At 39.9% G+C, this 17,889-nt stretch overlaps 2 protein-coding genes and 1 long non-coding RNA gene across 17 annotated transcripts in view; 2 read left to right on the forward strand and 1 right to left on the reverse strand.

Moving 5' to 3' along the window:
- The window catches only part of Mical (Molecule interacting with CasL), a 61,139-nt gene extending 55,328 nt beyond the window's left edge, over positions 1-5,811 (forward strand). For all 10 annotated transcript variants that reach the window (XM_086991972.1, XM_022809798.2, XM_086991973.1 and 7 more), the window contains one exon: positions 461-5,811. In XM_086991972.1, coding sequence (XP_086848098.1) covers positions 461-723 — 263 coding nt within the window. In that variant the 3' untranslated portion in view covers positions 724-5,811. The remainder of the gene's footprint in view (positions 1-460) is intronic.
- Positions 5,812-6,076: 265 nt separating this feature from the next.
- On the reverse strand, positions 6,077-14,249 carry LOC111253432 (patched domain-containing protein 3-like). Of its 4 annotated transcripts, none has more exons than XM_086991979.1 (15): positions 14,155-14,249; positions 13,763-13,887; positions 12,802-13,024; positions 12,446-12,544; positions 12,059-12,272; positions 11,580-11,704; positions 11,319-11,478; positions 10,889-11,069; positions 10,456-10,618; positions 9,790-9,973; positions 9,113-9,333; positions 8,758-8,839; positions 8,292-8,500; positions 7,800-7,865; positions 6,077-7,371 (listed from the first exon to the last, which is right to left on the reverse strand). In XM_086991979.1, the coding sequence occupies exons 2-15, from the start codon at positions 13,845-13,847 to the stop codon at positions 6,720-6,722; spliced, it is 2,664 nt and encodes an 887-aa protein (XP_086848105.1). In that variant the 5' UTR covers positions 13,848-13,887; positions 14,155-14,249; the 3' UTR covers positions 6,077-6,719. The 4 variants fall into 4 exon arrangements, with proteins under 4 accessions (XP_086848105.1, XP_022668534.1, XP_086848104.1 ...); XM_022812799.2 differs by having other exon boundaries at positions 7,800-7,862; positions 14,092-14,205; XM_086991978.1 differs by having other exon boundaries at positions 14,092-14,201.
- Positions 14,142-17,203, forward strand: LOC111253433 (uncharacterized). 3 transcript variants are annotated; one of them, XR_002674652.2, is made up of 3 exons: positions 14,142-14,260; positions 15,085-15,222; positions 16,253-17,203. It is a non-coding gene; the product is annotated as an uncharacterized LOC111253433 (long non-coding RNA). The 3 variants fall into 3 exon arrangements; XR_002674653.2 differs by having other exon boundaries at positions 14,167-14,260; positions 15,082-15,222; XR_015329587.1 differs by lacking the exon at positions 14,142-14,260 and adding an exon at positions 14,274-14,378 and having other exon boundaries at positions 15,082-15,222.
- Positions 17,204-17,889: the final 686 nt, after the last annotated feature.

Below are 17,889 nucleotides of genomic sequence, written 5' to 3' on the forward strand. Positions count from 1 at the left end.
GTAGATTCTCGAGAAGGTCACTACATAACTTGAACCTCTATTTGAGGCACCTGATTGAGGTATTGAATATGGCCTAGATTGTTTTTTTCTGGCGAAAGGCTTATGTCAGGGAGGCGGCCAGCTCCGTGTAATGCGAACACATTGGCAAAATGCCAAATGTGAAAGTTTCATATGATCAAATAAAATCTCAGCTTGGTAAGTGATTCGACTGAAAGTAAGACACTTGTCGTTTATCCTGGCGCTGTCCACAGCTCGAATATATACCCTACCATAGAGCCGATTTTGTGCTGTTATGTTCAATAGGCTTGCCAAACTGTACGTTTGTTTTAGCGTATGTGTCGCAGTTTAGTTTATAACATGTGTACCGTATGTGAAACACGTTCTACCTGCGTCCCTACTTTGTTTTCAGTTTTACTAACTTTCCCTTCCTTTGCGTTTATCTTATTTGTTTGCTTTACAGACTCGAAGAAAACCCCGCAAGACGTGGGTGAGGAGCGCGCGATTCTCCGAGAGATGTTGGAAATTCTTGAAAAACGTGACAAACTTGTTGTACTACACGATCAGCTAGAACTCAAAGAACGTCGGGAAGAACGCGAGATTGAAAATCGTATAAAAGCAGCGCACGCGGCACACGCAGACGCAGCTGCAGCGGCAAATGTAGATGTTAGCGCTCAACAATTTATACACATCCCTGGGCTTACCAGTGATACGTCCCACGTCTGACTTGTTCAAGCCTCCATCGACAGTGCGTTGCTGATGGGGTCCTATCATATATGAATAATAACAACAACAACAATCATAACGTGCAACAACGTTGAAACAGTAATTACAAATCTGTGGTAGATTTTTGTTGCTGTGCGGTTGGCAGTCATTAGCTTTTCGACAGACGCAGCAAATAAGAAGGTTGGCATTGAATGAAGGGTATCAAAATGTCTAAAGTGGCGGCCGTCTGCTGCTTCTATGGGTAAAGGGCTTTTATTGACGGTTTTGTATTTACTTATTTTTATCGGATGACACTACAGCTGGTCCGTTACAGACGCTATAAAAGACCCGCAACAGGAAATACCGGAACTTATTTGTCGTGGTAGTTGACGCTACACGTATTGCGTTACTGCTAATACTTTCAGATCAAATGCGTCCGACCTTCAACGATTACTGAGAGCTTAGGTTGTGCTATATCCGCGCTAGCCATTTTACAAATGTACGAAAAGGTAGCAGCTGGAGCCACGAAAGTGGCCAACAGAGAAAAAAATGAGGGTAGCAGCGATCAAGTCAATGGTGAAAGCAGACATAGACACACACATACACGTCACTCAACCGACAGAAGACACACCAGAATGAAGTCAAAGGTTTGACCATTTACCGCCCATTCCTAAGTGACTCAAGAGTCGAACAGAGATCACCAAATCAATTCTATCGCTGATCGATCAGTACGCACTGCAGGAACTTTTGAACGATTGTATGGTCGATACCAGCCTCTAACCCCTGAGTTGGTCTGAAGAAGAACCGAAATGAGAGCTGAGGGGAATTGACATGCATAAGCATACGAATATTCACTCTGAATTCATCGGTCTCGTAAGCAAGTAACAGCCAAACGCAGCATTTGCCGAGTGTTACATACTTCTTCGATAGATACACTTAACTTAAACTTACTACATTATATAGCGAAAGCATGCCTGAAATAGTAAACAGAAGGATGCTATGTGGCAGGAATAATGATAGTAACAACGTTTTGGTCACAATAAGACACATAACAACTGCAGACTATTACGATGATGAGAAGAGCGTAAAAAAAAAAATATATATATATATATATATATATATATATATATATATAGGCAAATGTAAAAATAATGATGTTATTGCATGAAAACGAAGAAGCTGCACAAGGCTTGATCGAACCGAGCAAATAGGGATGGAGCGTTAAGCCACTGTTCTGTGCCAGCTACCGATTCAGCCCGTCCGTTTAACGATAAGTAACATCAACTATAGCCAATCATCTAAGGAACTGACCAGTCAACTAATCAATGAAAATATATATACAATTAAAGATATCTGAGGCATAATAGTCGATTATGGAAACAATTACATTTATATTTACATTGGATAGATACGGAATCGCTGCTTTCTGTCCATGTCTACCACTATGGTAACTAGGCCGCATGTGAGAAACACTACGTTATAGCTAAGACAAAAAATAATAAAAGACAAAAAAAAGATGTTATAGCAACATACATTTGAAGTAATAACGGAAATCCTTATTGACGATAAAACCAGGGGTAAGCAGAGGCTACGTTTTGACAATGATCTTATTCAAAAGAAGACAAGCGTAATTAGCGCCGCCATGTACGTCATTCTAACGAACTGATGGTGGGTGGTTGTTATTAATTTGCTACGGATCAACGGGACAAATCGTTACGACTAATCGCAGATGTTAATTATTTCACCATGAAAATTTGAGTGAATTTGGATGATTCTTCAATGGCTTAAGGTTATTAATTGAAGCTGATAAAACCAACGTAATTTTGTAGAGACAAGCTATAACGTTCTGCATGTATGTTTTACTTAACCATTGGGCTTTAAAGCTGGCTGAATTTCTATTGGGACTGCTTGCCATCTGGCGCATTGTTTACTTTTTGTTTGAATTAGATCATGTCATCGAAAAACCAGCATACTTTTCGACTCTGCCTATTCTGGAATTTCGTCGCCGTTAGGAAATATGCAGCTCGGATAAGCGAGGCATCCTCATCCCCATAATCAAGGGACCGGTTTGTTGTCCTAAGTCTAGAGGAAAGGAAAGCTACAGGATCTCTTGTCGTAAGCGAAGTTACCCTTTCCCTAAGAGCTAACAATGACTTTAATCAAGTAAAAGCTGAAACAACAAAATTACCTTTCGGCCGATCAATTACATACAGACTCTTCCTTACGGGAACATTAACATATATATATATATACTAGGTAAATATTTACAAACTATCCTACACGCGATAAGAACAATATTAGTTAAAACGCGAGTATTTTTTTATTATTTGTGTTCATTGTATCGCTCAATTGCGCCTGAGATGACTAGTGCTACCTAATGGCAAAACGGAAACTTTGTGCTCTTACAGACGTAGCTAATACACAATATATAGCACTAGATAATGATGATTAAGATCCTATGGTACCCGTAGCAGTATGAGGAATTAAGCAAAAATAATAATAATCAATTTATATACCTAGCTGTGGCTAAACGAAATGCTAAAGTAGAGCTAGAACAAGCTGTGTCACCTTCGACCGAATCAGCTGAAGTCTGTTGAAACCCACTGGGTCATGGTAAATGACTGACCACCGATATCAGCATAACCACAGAATCTATACAATATTCGTCGCTGCTGCGTGTTACAGTTGATGCATACCATTTACCTTGTGCATTTCCGTACGTCACCTCTCGCGTTTTGCTACCATTTGTGCTACTCGAATATATTAAATAAACTGAGATGTTCCGGTGAATTGTATGAAACAGCGTCGTCCATAGCGCTGACAGTGAAGAAGGGGAAAAGCGGATGCTTAACAACAACAACAACCAATACTGCTATGATATTAACGGTATAACGGTATTGAAGACAAAACTTACTGTTATACTATTCATAACGAAGATATGAAGACAGCGGACGATTTTAGCCATTCTACAACATTGTTTTAATTACAACTGTTACTGCTGCTGATGTGGCGGCCGCTGCTGCTTCAAATGTATACGGTTATCGGTGATTATGTTTGGCTACTAAAACTAATCATGTTTTTGTAATTTACCGTTACGGGAAGGTCCAAAAGAGGTCGCTGTATATCAAATAAGACATGAGATATTGTTTCGACGCTGAAACGAACAATATTGAAAAACAGAGGGCGAAAAAAGACGTTTGCGAGTTGTGCTGGTATTATTGACTTCTCGATTGAACCACTTTTGCTGGTTATGATAAGTGACTTTTCCCGACCAATCCTGAGCTGCGCTTTCGAACCTATCGATGTCATCAGTAGGATCATAGATTGTTGCGTTAGTGAGGTGTTCTTGTAGGTGATTTGTGTTCTACGAATCAACCGAGAAACATTCAGTCTGTGAGGCTCAAGTAGTAAGCAACGAGCTCGTTGAGTTCAACGTTGAACAATCGTTCAACCAGTGAACTTTGGGAGAAGCGGGAACTCACTTTTACATTCATTGCTTTTATATAGAAATCGAATATCGATAAAATCTCCTGTTTTAAGAATCTACTATAAGGGATCGCAGACTTATCTCATAGCGAAACTACGACAAACATCAATATCGAGCACTGAGAGCGTCAGCTAAGATTGGAAAAAGAACGAAGAGGAAAGCAAGCATATGATAATAGCATGCTGCCTTTGTACGAAATTAGGATGGTAACCTTAAATGCCGGCGGAGGACAGTTTCAATCGAAGCTGACATCAGAGACAATCGTTAGCGTGCGAATGAGGCCGGGCTGAAACCCAACGTATCGGGCAGTCGTGTTGAAATCCCCATGTGTGCAACCGAAGCAAACAAAGGCCTTGGCGATACGGCCTCCGGTGTCTGAACACAACAGATTGATAGGTGCAGATTTCTATTTATATCAATGAGTATATGGATTTTTCCTTAGCTAAATGCCCAGGTAAAGTTTGAATAAGGCTCTTTAATCTCTAAAAATGTTCGCTTTCTATCTAATAATGACACTGGAAAAGCGATTTACCGTAAGCTCACTCATGCCCTGCTACTTAGTCGAACAAAACGAAAAATTATATCGCTACATGCAACAGCCGCCGTAGCGGTATCAACAGAACAATCAACGATCAACTACATCCCTTAGGTGTCACTGTAACGTCTAAAATTACCAAGAGAAAGTAAGGCCAACGAAAGAAAACACTCGAGAGTGGGATCTTTCACATCACTCCTGCCTGTATTTGCTAGCTACTAGCTATTAGGTAGCTTAACATCGATGAAAAACAGCGTTATCCCCACTGCAAATACCCCTGGTTTCGCCTCGCACATAAAGTAGTCCTACAGCCGTCTAACATACATCGACATCCCTCAGAACAACACACAAAAAAGCCGCCTGCGACTACACAGAAAACCACTCGATGTTTTTGAATGCCTAAACTACAGACCGATAGATGCGAAGAACGAAAGAGGTTCTTGTGTGATTGATCGTTGGACATGGGATCTGCCGCTTGATTGACGAAACGGAAACGCCTTACGCTAGGCAATACGCATTTCGCGTTATATATATATCTATATGATGTGAAAGTTGTGCTGCGGTGGCTTCAACTGTACGGAAGAAGAAATAGAAGATGTCCGGCTGTAGTAAAAACATATAGAATTGTGTCAAACTAAAGCTTGATTGACTGCGTTGAGTGGGTGATGCATTGAGCATTGACGGGATGAAGTATTTGACTCACGCTGCCATGCGTCAAATGGCAAAATGGATAAAAACTGTAATAACATCTGGCACTAGCAGAAGTAGTGGAAGACGCATAGCCACTATATATACGACTATAAAATGAGGCAAGGCAGTATGGTGAAGATAATATTATACTGTAAACCGCAAATCTGACGAAAAAAGCACCAGATAGTAAAAGGATACAGCAAACGCGATGGAACATTGTAACGGTAGAACTAGAGATAGAACTATATTATTAATCATAGTGAAACGAAAGAAGCATTAATACGGGTAGCGTGTTTTCGGGAGCAAAATAATAACTAATGAAGTAGAAATACAAACATGGATGTACATTCAAATTTAGATGCCTCTTCTTGTAAATAAATATGTCTAATATAATCAATTGAACCTTTGTGTTTGTTTCTACAAGAGGAGAGTTGGATATGAGTGACTGTGTCCATGAGCAAAAGTACGAACCGAATTGAAAACCGTATCAAAACCCAAGGAGTATGTATAAAACATGGAGGATTAGAAGATAGGGGAATCGTAGCACGGATGCAGATTATAACAATATGTCTTCCAAAGTATGTCGACAATATTTCAAACTATTATGGAGCAGTTACATAATTGCGTTCCATTACATAAGAGGATTACTTAAGACACAGACATGTTGACGAGTATTTATTTAGTACTGCAATTACTTCTTGATTTTCATTTATGATGAGGAATATTTTAATTACAAAATCATTTCTATGATACAGGTTTCAGCGCAATACGCGTGTGTCAGGATAAACATGCGGATATATACAACTGTTCGCCGAAGAATTGCAGTGCTCGTACTGCAACATCATTCAATAAGAGAAGAATGTTTATAAATGAGCAATGCTCTACGTTTATAGAACTCATCAACTAGAACCTACGACAAAACATTTATTTAGTGGAACAAACTTAATCTATTGTCCACTCTAGACATTTTTTTCTATATACAAGTAAGCTATTGAATTTTTTTACCTTATTGGTTCCACGTTTGATGATAAGAGAGATTTTGCAGTTGTTAGAATCTCTCAATATTGAATTTTAATCAGACGAATCTCTAAATTTGCGATGTGTAGAGCATTTGAAAGAAGATGATTTAACAACTGCCGTCTAAAAAGGACTCTGGTGGAAAACTTCGGAAGGATCCAACATTTTCCAAATCTTTGAACGATTCTAAATGGTTTTTGTTTGAATTGAACATTTAGAAAGAAAATTACGGAAGCATCCGTCTATTTGCGATACGGCAAATTGGCTCGACTATTGGGACTCGACCTTCTAGACGACGTTATTCTCAATAATTTCCTTCTTTTGCTTGAACGTTGCCGATAGGAAAACCGGTAAAAATATAAGTGCGTGTAGCGCTCCGAGCACAATAACCAGGAAGACTGTCTTAAAAAAGGTGAGAAAGATATAGGACGGTGCAGCGGCCAGAATGATGATACCGAGCAGGGTTGACAAGGCACCCTGGACGACTGGTACGCCCAGCGCTGACAACGTTTCAGCAACACGCCCCTCAGGAGTTGGAGCGCGTCCGGTAAGAAACGCATGTGCTATATGCGCTGAATAGTCAACAGAAAAGCCGATACACATAATCAGATTGATCATCGAAATCGAGTCGAGGTTGACGCCCCACAGAGTCATGAAGCCGAGAACACCGAGCTCGATCGAAGCGATTGTAAGTGCCATCCATGCAACCGCCCAGCCCGACGGCAAGAGTAAAACTGTGACCAGGATCATGACGAGGGTAGCGACTACTACGGATTGGGCAGTAGTCGAGCGGACTAGAAGGAACTGATCGAAGAATACGAACAGTGGATGGAACACGGTAACGTTGAAAGCCGAGTGACGATCGGCAATCTCTCGAAGCTCCATCATCATAGCAGCCTCATCGTTGCTGCTACGAACATCTCGAGCCTGAAGCATACACCTGCGCCACACACAAAGAGTATATAGCTGCTTAATTTTTCTAGGCGATAACGGTTCGTAAGGAGGCTCATTGAAAAAAAAGAACTATTGAGAGAGTGGTAAAAAAACCACTTTGCTATTTCCTAGTCAAGCTGAAAATCGTCGGTGACTCGGTGGAAACAGGAACACCTTTTGCAGAATGATATTATGAGTGCAAACAGATAAACGCGAATCGTCATATACACGGCTGACAATTTCACTGAAATGAAACCGGCTTTACTGTTTTATGTATTCGTTGACTTTTTGCTCAAATTTCGCTTTCTATCTACCGCTTAATGGCGTGTTTTTTTTTCCAGTGATACGGCCTTTGATTGCGCTGGACAAAAAATAGATTTCGGTGAAACAGATGCAAAATACCATAAGCATTAGACAAGGAATATTGCAGTTTACCTAGATGAAACTATGCTCTGATTCTTCCAGCGGACATCCTTTCGAATGATAGAGATTCCGGGACTGCTGAAACAAAACCACACAGAACAGATGTAATTTATAGTATATTGGACATAGAAGGTCACTAGCGTCTTGATTGGGCATATTAATGATACATATCTTTGTTTTTAGCTGGTTGATCATATTTGCAAACGAATCGATATTTGAAACTCAGTTTTATGATGACCTAGAGCTTGGACCGTTTCCAGGACTATCGGTTGATTAAGACAATTTACCCATTAAATAATAATTAACATAGTACAAAGAAATGTCTTTTTCTTGATAGAAATTAGTAGCGTCTGTTTTTTTTCTCACTGTTGGCACCAGTTCCCATATACCGGTCGCTACAAACTACCAGCCCTTTAGATAACAAAAATCCCTCGCTATTCCGAATATCACGTATACCCTCTATATCATTAGTTGGCATTCTGGTTTAATCGTTGTTAAACTTACGCGAGGTAATCTGCTAGACTGCCGAGTTTGGCGCGGCGGGAAAGAACTCCAAGGTACTCTCGAAGCCTCGTGGTATTGGCGCTTTCCCGGAACCAGCACTCCGTTAGGGCACGATTACGCACGTAGGACGATGACTCGAAGTCCTCGATAACTGGGGCTAATTCTGCGACCTCAGCTAACGTATAGTTCAGTGGCCGGTTAAACACGACCTTCGACATTCAAATTACGAAACAAATTTAGATATGTCGCAGGAGGTTTTTATATTGAGAGAAAATAAATTGTCATCGAACTTCGATATCTACAGAATCACGCTGTGAGGACTACTAATCTTTACCACTGCATATAAGAGATATATTAGCATAGATGGAAAATGCAGGTCAAGTACTCTTATACGGCTTGATGCCATTTTCATTCAGCAATAGCATTGGGCTTCAAAGAAAAGTTCAGGAGCTTACTGCAGACACACCTGGACGCGGTAGGGGTAACTTTTGAAATACTTATCGTCCGCGATAAAGAAATCCTTCGCATATGAATCATCTAACGTGAGCCTGCAAGAACGAGCCGAAATTAGATTTGTTGACTTAATCTGCTAGAGTTGCAGAAGCATGACCGACCAAACACTGAGTAACGCAGTTATGAGTTCAGATGTTATGCAGCATGACGCTTATCTGTGGCCAGTGGGATCTGCATCGTTATACTACTCAATTATTATAAGCAAGGCACAATGTGACCATCGAATCTAAGTAGAAAGTGATCATATGTTAGATGAAGTATATGTATGTATGTAGGTATAGATAGACGCTTCCAAGTTCTCCATTTACCGAGCTCTGTCCAGACCCTCTTTAAGTTGCGAGCATCCGTAGGCAGCGACGAACGCGTAGGATAAGAAAAGTACCACAACGAAACGTTTCACTGGACGACGAGACAGAAATGGTGCGACACGATCGCGGAAGATACAGTAATTATCTTGTTTAATTAGCAATTGACTGCTATATTGCTTATCGCTTGTGCTGCTACTAGTGCTATTGCGGCTGCCGGTGATCTGTGTCCATAAGGTGAGGGATGAATAGATATTAAACAATGTTATTCGTTTTTTCAGTCGTCATTGATCGTTTGTGTTTATGATTGCAAGAAGGAACCTGACGAGGCATATTTAGTTTGGCAAAAATGGTTTGAGTAGTCTACTGTCCGCCATAAATACAGCTTTCGCTGAATACAGGAAGATCTATTTGTCGCTTATAGCTAAACGAGCTTGCAATCTGTTATCGGTCCTATTAGAACTGCGAAACACGTAGTATTCCGTATGATAATTATTGTTCATATTTAGCAGAACCACGTTTGAGAATACTTTAAAATAACTATTATATTGTTTGTCTAACTTAACGAGAGAGGCTTGACAGCAAGTTGCAGGAACTCAAACACAACTACGGTGCTGAACATGATATAGCGATCTATAGGAAGATTGTTGAAAAGGCAAGTTGAACGTCTAAAAACAAACCCCTAATTTTTTATTTCTTTTCGTATCTTCCGGTAGCCGATACAAGAATAAACCGTGCAGGCGAAAAGATTCACAATAGCCGAACACTGCAATCAGCGCGCCTAGTAACAAAAGTTGTAGGAGATAGGTACACGCTGCACAGACAGCCGTGTACACGCAGAACATGTACACCGATGGGAAAGGACTGCAAAACACATCCCCAGTGAAATGTAGATAAACCAAATTAGGTAGATATTATAATAATAACAATACTGTTATCATTCCAAAAAACGACCCGTCTTACTCCCGTTTTAAACGGCGGTAAGGCGGATCACTGGCATTCTACTAAGTAGCGTAACTTTCCTCGAGGACGCAATTATTCAGTTTGCAAGTTATTCGCCATAAGTAGTTCTATTCTATTTTTATTTAGTTCTATTTTATTATTTTCGTTGAGGGTGCTTCTCAGTTTGCAAGATAAATAGGACTAAAACAGTTCTCTTTTTTTTTTAGTCTGGGATGTTTGTTCTAAAAGCGGATATAAGCAGAGACAGGGATCAAGAGGGATCCTTAGTTGTACTTATTATTAGAACTATGAATTGAAAACGACAGTTATCTACATCATTTCTCTGGTTAACTTAAGTAATTCGAAGTTAATGGACGAGAAGTACGTTTGCGACCAACACTCACCTGTACGCTCCGATGACAAATGAGATGACGTTGGTGATCGATGTAATCGTAATGGATACACCGGCTTCACCAAACATTTGCGCAGTACGGTCCGGTACGCTTAAAGAAGGTTTCGTATGCTTCCAGGCCGATAGCATTACAAAAGTGTCATCCAAACCGATACCTAGGAAATTAGGTTTGTACATACACACACACACACACCCATATGCATATGTTCTCAAAAAAGACAAAAAGTCGCCACTTCTAGCGTACACACAATCTCTAAGAGAATTATTTCTATATCAAAATGTATTAATTATTTGCCTGATGCTGTTCACAAGTGTCACTATGTGTATATTGTTCCCTGTGAATTGCTGCTAGTAATCTAGTTCGATTCAGATCGATTTGTTTCCATGAAAATCATCTCCACGGATATACTGTAGACTAAGATTACCGAGCATTAAAAAGGGCGCAGCGAGATCTATTCCAATAAGTGGAACCCCTGCCAAGGCCATACAACCAGTTGCAGCCCCAACAGATAAGAGGACGGTGACGCAGGAAAAAAATCCAACCCATGGTTTGGCCATATACCATTCACAGCCACCTGTCATTGAGCAAGATACCATTGTGAACGCCTGCAATTTTAGCAGGAATCCAAAGTCACTAGAATGCATACTGATTCCCTGTATTAAGAAGGTCATTAACGATTAGCGAGTGTGTTTCATAAGTCAACACTGCACCTTAAAACTTTGTACTACTAAGGATGATCGATACACCTATTTATTCCATGTTGACCACCGAAAAATAAGAGTTCTGCTAAGGGCATTTCGAGCTGTATATAACACATATATTTACAGATTTCTTATTGCAAGAGATGCACTGACCAGCATAAGAACAATTGTTATAGGGAGCAAGGGCGCTACCGAGAGCATGTTCCGCTCTAGCTCTGCGGCGAGACTTCGTGAGGTGAAGAAATACGTTCGTACGTTGGGTAGACGCATCTCGCTGAGCAGATCAACGAAGGCAGATTCCCACTGGCGCGCTCTGTAATGACGAATTATGTTGGCCATCACTAGAAGGGTTGAATGAAGGCGTACCTAACCAATGTAGGTATGAGTGGACCATTCAGTAAAGGAGCTCCTCACCTGAACTTGCTAGCATCAGATTCTGCTTCTAGATAGTAGACTAGTGTGAGTGCCTGTGCTGAACGTAGACTGCTTCCGTCCTCGGAAAGATTCGCACCGCCAAAAAAAACGCCCGTAGGTATATACTAAAACATGGCATACCGTCAAAAATAAATAATATAATATAAATTAATTAACTTGGTTTTTTTATTTAAATGAAATTGGAAATGTCTGTTGTGTCACTTTTCCACCCCAAACGAGAGCTCAAGCTTAGCACAAAAATCTGTTGAGGAAAAATCGACCGGCTATAGGCTGTTCCAGGTCGTTCGAACTTTCTCAATCTGTTACACAGATACACGTACGCTTTGACTGCAGATAAGTTCCCACCTGATTCAGCGGACGCTGCCGTACGTACGCTAGTTAATCGCTGTGCTGTAAAGCAAGTATTACCGAACGGAATCGATGTAACTATCGCCGATTCAATTTTTCGATCAACTTACGAAGCTTCGGCCATTTTTTCTCGTGATAACGTGGAGCGGATAGTCGAGTGTTAGCGGTCCAAATTCTAGCATGGGCATCATTTTCGTTAATGGCACTAGGAAGTCGTTTACGAAGCAACGCCCATTATCTCGCGCACACAGTTCGGAGTAAGTTCGACGATGTCGTCCTATCGAAGAGGTGTCGGCGGTATTGATGCTCAAAGCGCGAATTAATCTATAAATATGATCAGTAACAAATGTGGTACAGGAAAAGGCCCAGGTGATGTTCGTGTAATGACAGATCATTATTTTTAAGCTGAAATACGGGACTAGGCGTGAATCCACTAGGTATCAGCGCACATATACATGACTGTTAAATAGTAGGATTCTTCGATTACTAATAAATACCTGTCAAGTTGTAAAACATCTTTCCACACTTCGCCGGTAAGTACAGAGCGATTTTTTGCCTCAATTATCACTCGAGCAAATGCCTCGTGTCGCGTCGCCCTGGAAATCGGTCAAGATGTTAACCGTTTTGAAGCCGTCGATTGGGGCTTGGTCGTCAAATGAATCATTACTATTATGAATAACATAACAGAAGTAAAGCCTTTATCATCCCTAGAACACATTTTCATTACACTTCCTATTTATAAATAACATACCCTCATATTGTTTTTTTAAATAATTCATTTTACCAAGTCCAATGTGCCAAGTGGTGAGCCAGTTAATGAATTGTCTGCCATCCCAGAGAACAATAATATTACCTTCCAACGTCGAAATTCAAAGATGTATTTGTCGGGAACGACGCAGCGATAATACGAGCTTCTTCGTATGCTCGTGAGTGCACAGGTGCGAACAAGAATTCGGGGTCATCCAAGTACTTCAACGGAGGAACAAGCCTTTGCAGTGGTTCGTAAGGCACCAGCGGAAGAAGGACGAAGCTGAACAGCCCCAACGAAATGGCAAACGAGGTGGAAATGTACAGCGCTACAAGGGTAACGGTCCATTGGGATCAACACAACATGCACTTTAGTTTCAAAAATTGGCGTGCCTCTTTAAGACTAAGCTCTTAAAATTCCACTGCGGCATAATCTTCACGTTCACCCAATTTTTTAAATTGACTTTTGATAGAGCTTTGGCCTGTTTTCTGAAAATACTAGTAAACGTATAATGGAGAAAGGTAAAACGTATAGTGACATTTCGGCGATGCGATCTTGTAGCTAGCGTAGGCTCGCACTACATTTTTCAATTGAGGTTTCACATAAAAATTTTCGCATTTAGAAAAGTTTTCCTCGAAAGCAACCAGGTATATGCTCGATGTCTGTCACAAAAACGAAGGGTCCAATCAAAAAAGGATATATGTAGAAATATGTTTTTTATGAGAGAGAATAGTTTTGTTATTATTAATCTTATTATAATAACTTCTGGTCATTTTCCTCCTGCCACATTTTACTAACAAGTGTCTTGACTGCTTACTAGATGTTCGACAAACAGAAAGCTCAAGTTTGAGGGTCATTGACATGAAGTTAACGAGAAAAATCATCTGTCGTTGTTATATTTCACTATGTGTGTGTGTGTGTGTATTAACCGGAAAGCCATGTTTCTCAATAGATCATAAGAGCGAACTTTACACTGAAAGAATTTAAACCGCCTAAAACGGGGCCAAAGAACCCACCTTTTTTTTGGGGTATTATTTCTAACCTTAATATCTTTAGGGTCACTTACCTGGATTTCTAGCCAGAGATCGGCCCAACCTTTGGAAACCGTTAGATAGGGCACGCTCAAGGAAATCTCGTTGAACACCAGACATTTCCTTAATACGCGTCCTTACAGCCTACCCGTCAACTGAGCTGAAAGGGCGTTTGGTAGTATTCAAATTGCTGACACTCACAACAGTTAAATCTCTTGCTCTACCAAGCTAAAACTGGCTTAACTTAACGAGACATCGTACGTAGAGATATTCTGTCTTTGGGATTATCTTAGTAAATTACCGCTGTGGAAAGTCTCGAACCCTCGGAAGGTACAGTGTACACTTACTCTAGGGAAGTACTTACGACGAATCTTAAAGATATGTTGGCTAGTCCATAGGGCCGATAGTGTTTATCGGACCTACATACCGTATGACGCCGGTTGCTCGAACGCCGGAATCGTTGATACTGACAACGACAGTCAGTTCACGTTTTCTACTCATCGCATCGTTCGTAGATTGAATATCTTGGCAATGTGCGTCCAACTCTGTACATTTCTATTAAAGTTTGTACCGCGTAGTCGTGATGTGCACACCCTTCAGTGGTAGACGTATAGCGAATTGTTATTGAATTGAAAACTACTGAGCCTTTTGGTAAATCGCCTGTGTTTAACGGTGTATTGTCATTACATGCAGCGAAATTGCTTTATTTAATTACCAAACTAATTAATGCCCACATCTATCATAGGACCTATAGGGAATAATAATCGAAGCGTCTAGACTATTGGTTGGCAAATAACTACATGCCGATTTTAGGCCCTTTATTCCAATACTGTCTCTACGACCTCAAACACCCAAGAGACTGCAAATCTTCTGCCACTATTTTTTTTACATGATAAGCAACGATTCGCAATGCAGGACGTCATAATTCGATTTGCAATGAACTAGACGTTTCGTTTGTGAAACACTTGGGTTTTTTTTTCAATCGTAAAACCCAGACGTTCGACACCGTAGTATTTATGTTCACTCAACACTGAAACAGATACATGTGGAACTCCCAGTTTAAATAATGGTCTAAGACACCCACGCAGGTCGGCTCGGTACCAACAAAGTCCGTAAGCTAACGTTAAACGAGAAGAATTCGGTTAGAATAGAAGACTTACATCAGCGAGTCTTTTAGTAGAAAACCCTAAAAAGCCTTGATAGGAGGCGAAATACGTTAGTATTCGTGCATATATTTCTTATGGAAGTTGGTGCTAAAGAAAGCCTATTTCCGTCTTTCCGTAAACACTATATGATTATTATAATGTCAGCGCGCATAAATAGATCTTATCCTTAACTAATAATAGATTTATAGCAGGCTGCATGAGGTACCCATAATGCTGAAATAGGTCATCTTTGTCAAGCGTTCGTGTCCGCGTCCCGAAAAGGCCAACCTAAGAAGACAAACCGAACATGCAGTGCGGAAATAATTGAAAACACAACATCGTGTTACGCGGTAAGATTTTCTGTAATAAAATAGATATTCCATGGAGAACCATGCCGATGGTTGCAATGGTTTGTAGTGATCATGATAAATAGAACCAATGGGTAACAATTATGGCATATATCGTCCAAGTGGTTCTTAGGTATCCGTAAACGATCATCATCATTCTATTGGTAACTACAGCAACGGCCGAATTGTGTACGAAATTATCAAAGTAATTAAAAGTGATAAAATGATTCGTTACAAATTCTAGGCAATCTATAATACAAGGTCCTCTTCTTTAGTTTCTGAGTATTTATTATTAAACTTTATTGGCATATGGCTCTATCGTATAGTAAATAGGGCTGGGGCTAGGAATCGCTTCGAAGTCGTTTAACCGGTGCTCTCCTGCAAACGTGAAAGTGGAAAAAGAACGTTCTCATCAATATGTCAATAACAGTATTGATTCCTTCATTACCTTTAGATGCCTTACGCAAAAATTGAGTGACCAATAAATAACAATAACCTTGGGAATCGATCTGGACCGAAGCGAGATTTGCAACCTTAGCAAGATAGTGTTGATATTCGGGTTGTTTTCTGTTGGAGCAGCTCTATGAGGTCATGAGGAAGGCCATGAGGTTGAAGCTCGTGTACTACAAATTATTTATAACATTTCCCTAGAACTCGGTGAAAACATTAGAATAAAGAGGCAGATAGAGATTTCGTCGAACCAATATATTCAGAACATACAAAAATTGAGGAACAATGCTGAAATAGCCTTTATCTATAGCCTTAGGATACATGATGGTTCCACAGTCACGTCAGCTACAATACATGCCATAAATTAAGTGACGTGGGCAACCAACACTTTAGGAGTTTTACTGCTCGAAGCGCTGCAAAGGGCGTAAAGAGCAGGTTATCTGTGTATTTACGTACTGTACGTACTTAACATGCAGAATATTTCGTTAAATGAATTAAATAGACCACTGGAAAATAAAAACACAATATGTGAATTTTCAAAACATTTAACTTATACCTGTAATCGTGTCCGGTTCCTTTCCAGATCTATGGATACCAACAGGAAGTTACGACTTTCCCAAATGTTATTGTGTGTGAGCTAGGTAGCTAACGTGTTCTGGCGGAAGATCGATGTGATACGGGATTGCAAAGGGCTTATCCTCTTTAAAACAACCCTGCAAATAGGATTACCAAAATGCCTTCGAACTATGTAGCACCAACCTAAGTTCTCATGGTGCCAAACAAGTTAACTTCAAAAAAGTCTCTGGTTTACCAAATGCACGGCGGACGCTTTATAGAGCATTAACAATAATCATCGAAAGTGTGTTATATTTTACTTGTTTCACGAAAAAGGTGTAAGGAAATACAGATTAAATTAATCAACATTTTGATCATCGAAAAATAAGCGATCTATATCATTTTCTACACATAAAATACGGGTTTTCTTTAATCATTAACAGAGATTTAGCAAACAAATACTTCTGAAGGAATAAAGCAGTTCTGAACTGGAAAAAAATCAGAAAAAAAGGGCAAAAATTAAGCAAAAAAGAACACTTATATTGATAAATCCGACAAGGATTACGAAATGCGATTATTCTAACCCATAACCCAAAACATGCATCAACTTTGCAGTTCTTCTTAACTTTAATAACCCGTCCGCCATTACAACATACAGATCGCAACCATTTTTCACTTTGCGAGGAAAATTAAAAATGATAAACGTTTAGCTACTTCTGGAAAAAACAAATACCGAAAATTGAGCTATACATTTTCTAAGCCTGGCTAAAGGCAACGACTAGGTTTTAGTGAAAATATGAATTACATGCGGTTGATATAGATTTCGTAAAACTTAGGATCTTGACTTCGGTCCTATTGTATAAGGCGCAGGTAAGAATCAATCGGAATACTGAGATCCGATATTTTTATCGCGTTGGTGTCGTGTTAAAATTTATTTAGCCCTTTTAGCCCAAAATGTTCCCTAACCTACGACAGTATATTTTTCCTGTTTTAATATACGATACTACGTATGCTTACACGATACAATCACGCGAATACACCTTAGCAAAAATTCAAAAACACCGTTATCTGAATAGTATTAACCAAGATCTATTTATTGCGCCAATTTTGAGGTCGTGTTGTAGATATTATACAGGGCCGGTTAGGAACTGCTACTGTGACTAAAAGAGCATCTAACTTGCTTTTCACCCAACTCATCGCTTCGCCAGCCTGGAAAATGTAGACTCTCTATTCTTCTATGACACCGATCAAGAAGTCCATAGAACGTTCATAACTTTTCGTTTCGTTTCAGAAATCACCCATTGTACACAGTTAATAACTCAGGATGAAACAAGTTGAATGCCCAGGTACAAACAGGACGCCTAAGCAAAGTTTGTATAGCATGAAACTGCCCATCTCAATAGACTAATAACAACGTATCCTTTTGCAATATCTATCTTACAGATGAATTGAAGTTCAAACATTGTGTTGAATCCAAATATATAGTGATCTCCTTAGCGTTTTCTCTGTAGAGTAAGAGATTATCTCAATTGCGTGATAGATATTACAAATGGAAACCTTACGCTATGGTCAACTGTGTGACATAGATCGAATAAGTAGTCCTTATAGAGTGAGACCTGTCGTCCTATTGGAGTCAAAATAGCTAAAGCAGAAAAATCATAATAA

The sequence above is a fragment of the Varroa destructor genome, unplaced genomic scaffold, assembly GCF_002443255.2.
Source record: "Varroa destructor unplaced genomic scaffold, Vdes_3.0 BEIS01000006.1, whole genome shotgun sequence".
Lineage (NCBI taxonomy): Eukaryota > Metazoa > Arthropoda > Arachnida > Mesostigmata > Varroidae > Varroa > Varroa destructor.

What these genes read in the sequence shown, in the direction of transcription:
- LOC111253432 (XM_086991979.1), bottom strand. Translation starts at nt 13,847, where the DNA reads ATGTCTGGTGTTCAACGAGATTTCCTTGAGCGTGCCCTATCTAACGGT. An exon ending in ATCTCTGGCTAGAAATCCAG is followed by an intron (nt 13,025 to 13,762) that starts GTAAGTGACCCT and finishes TTACCCTTGTAG; the next exon opens with CGCTGTACATTTCCACCTCG. An exon ending in CAGAGCATAGTTTCATCTAG is followed by an intron (nt 7,372 to 7,799) that starts GTAAACTGCAAT and finishes TGTGTGGCGCAG; the next exon opens with GTGTATGCTTCAGGCTCGAG.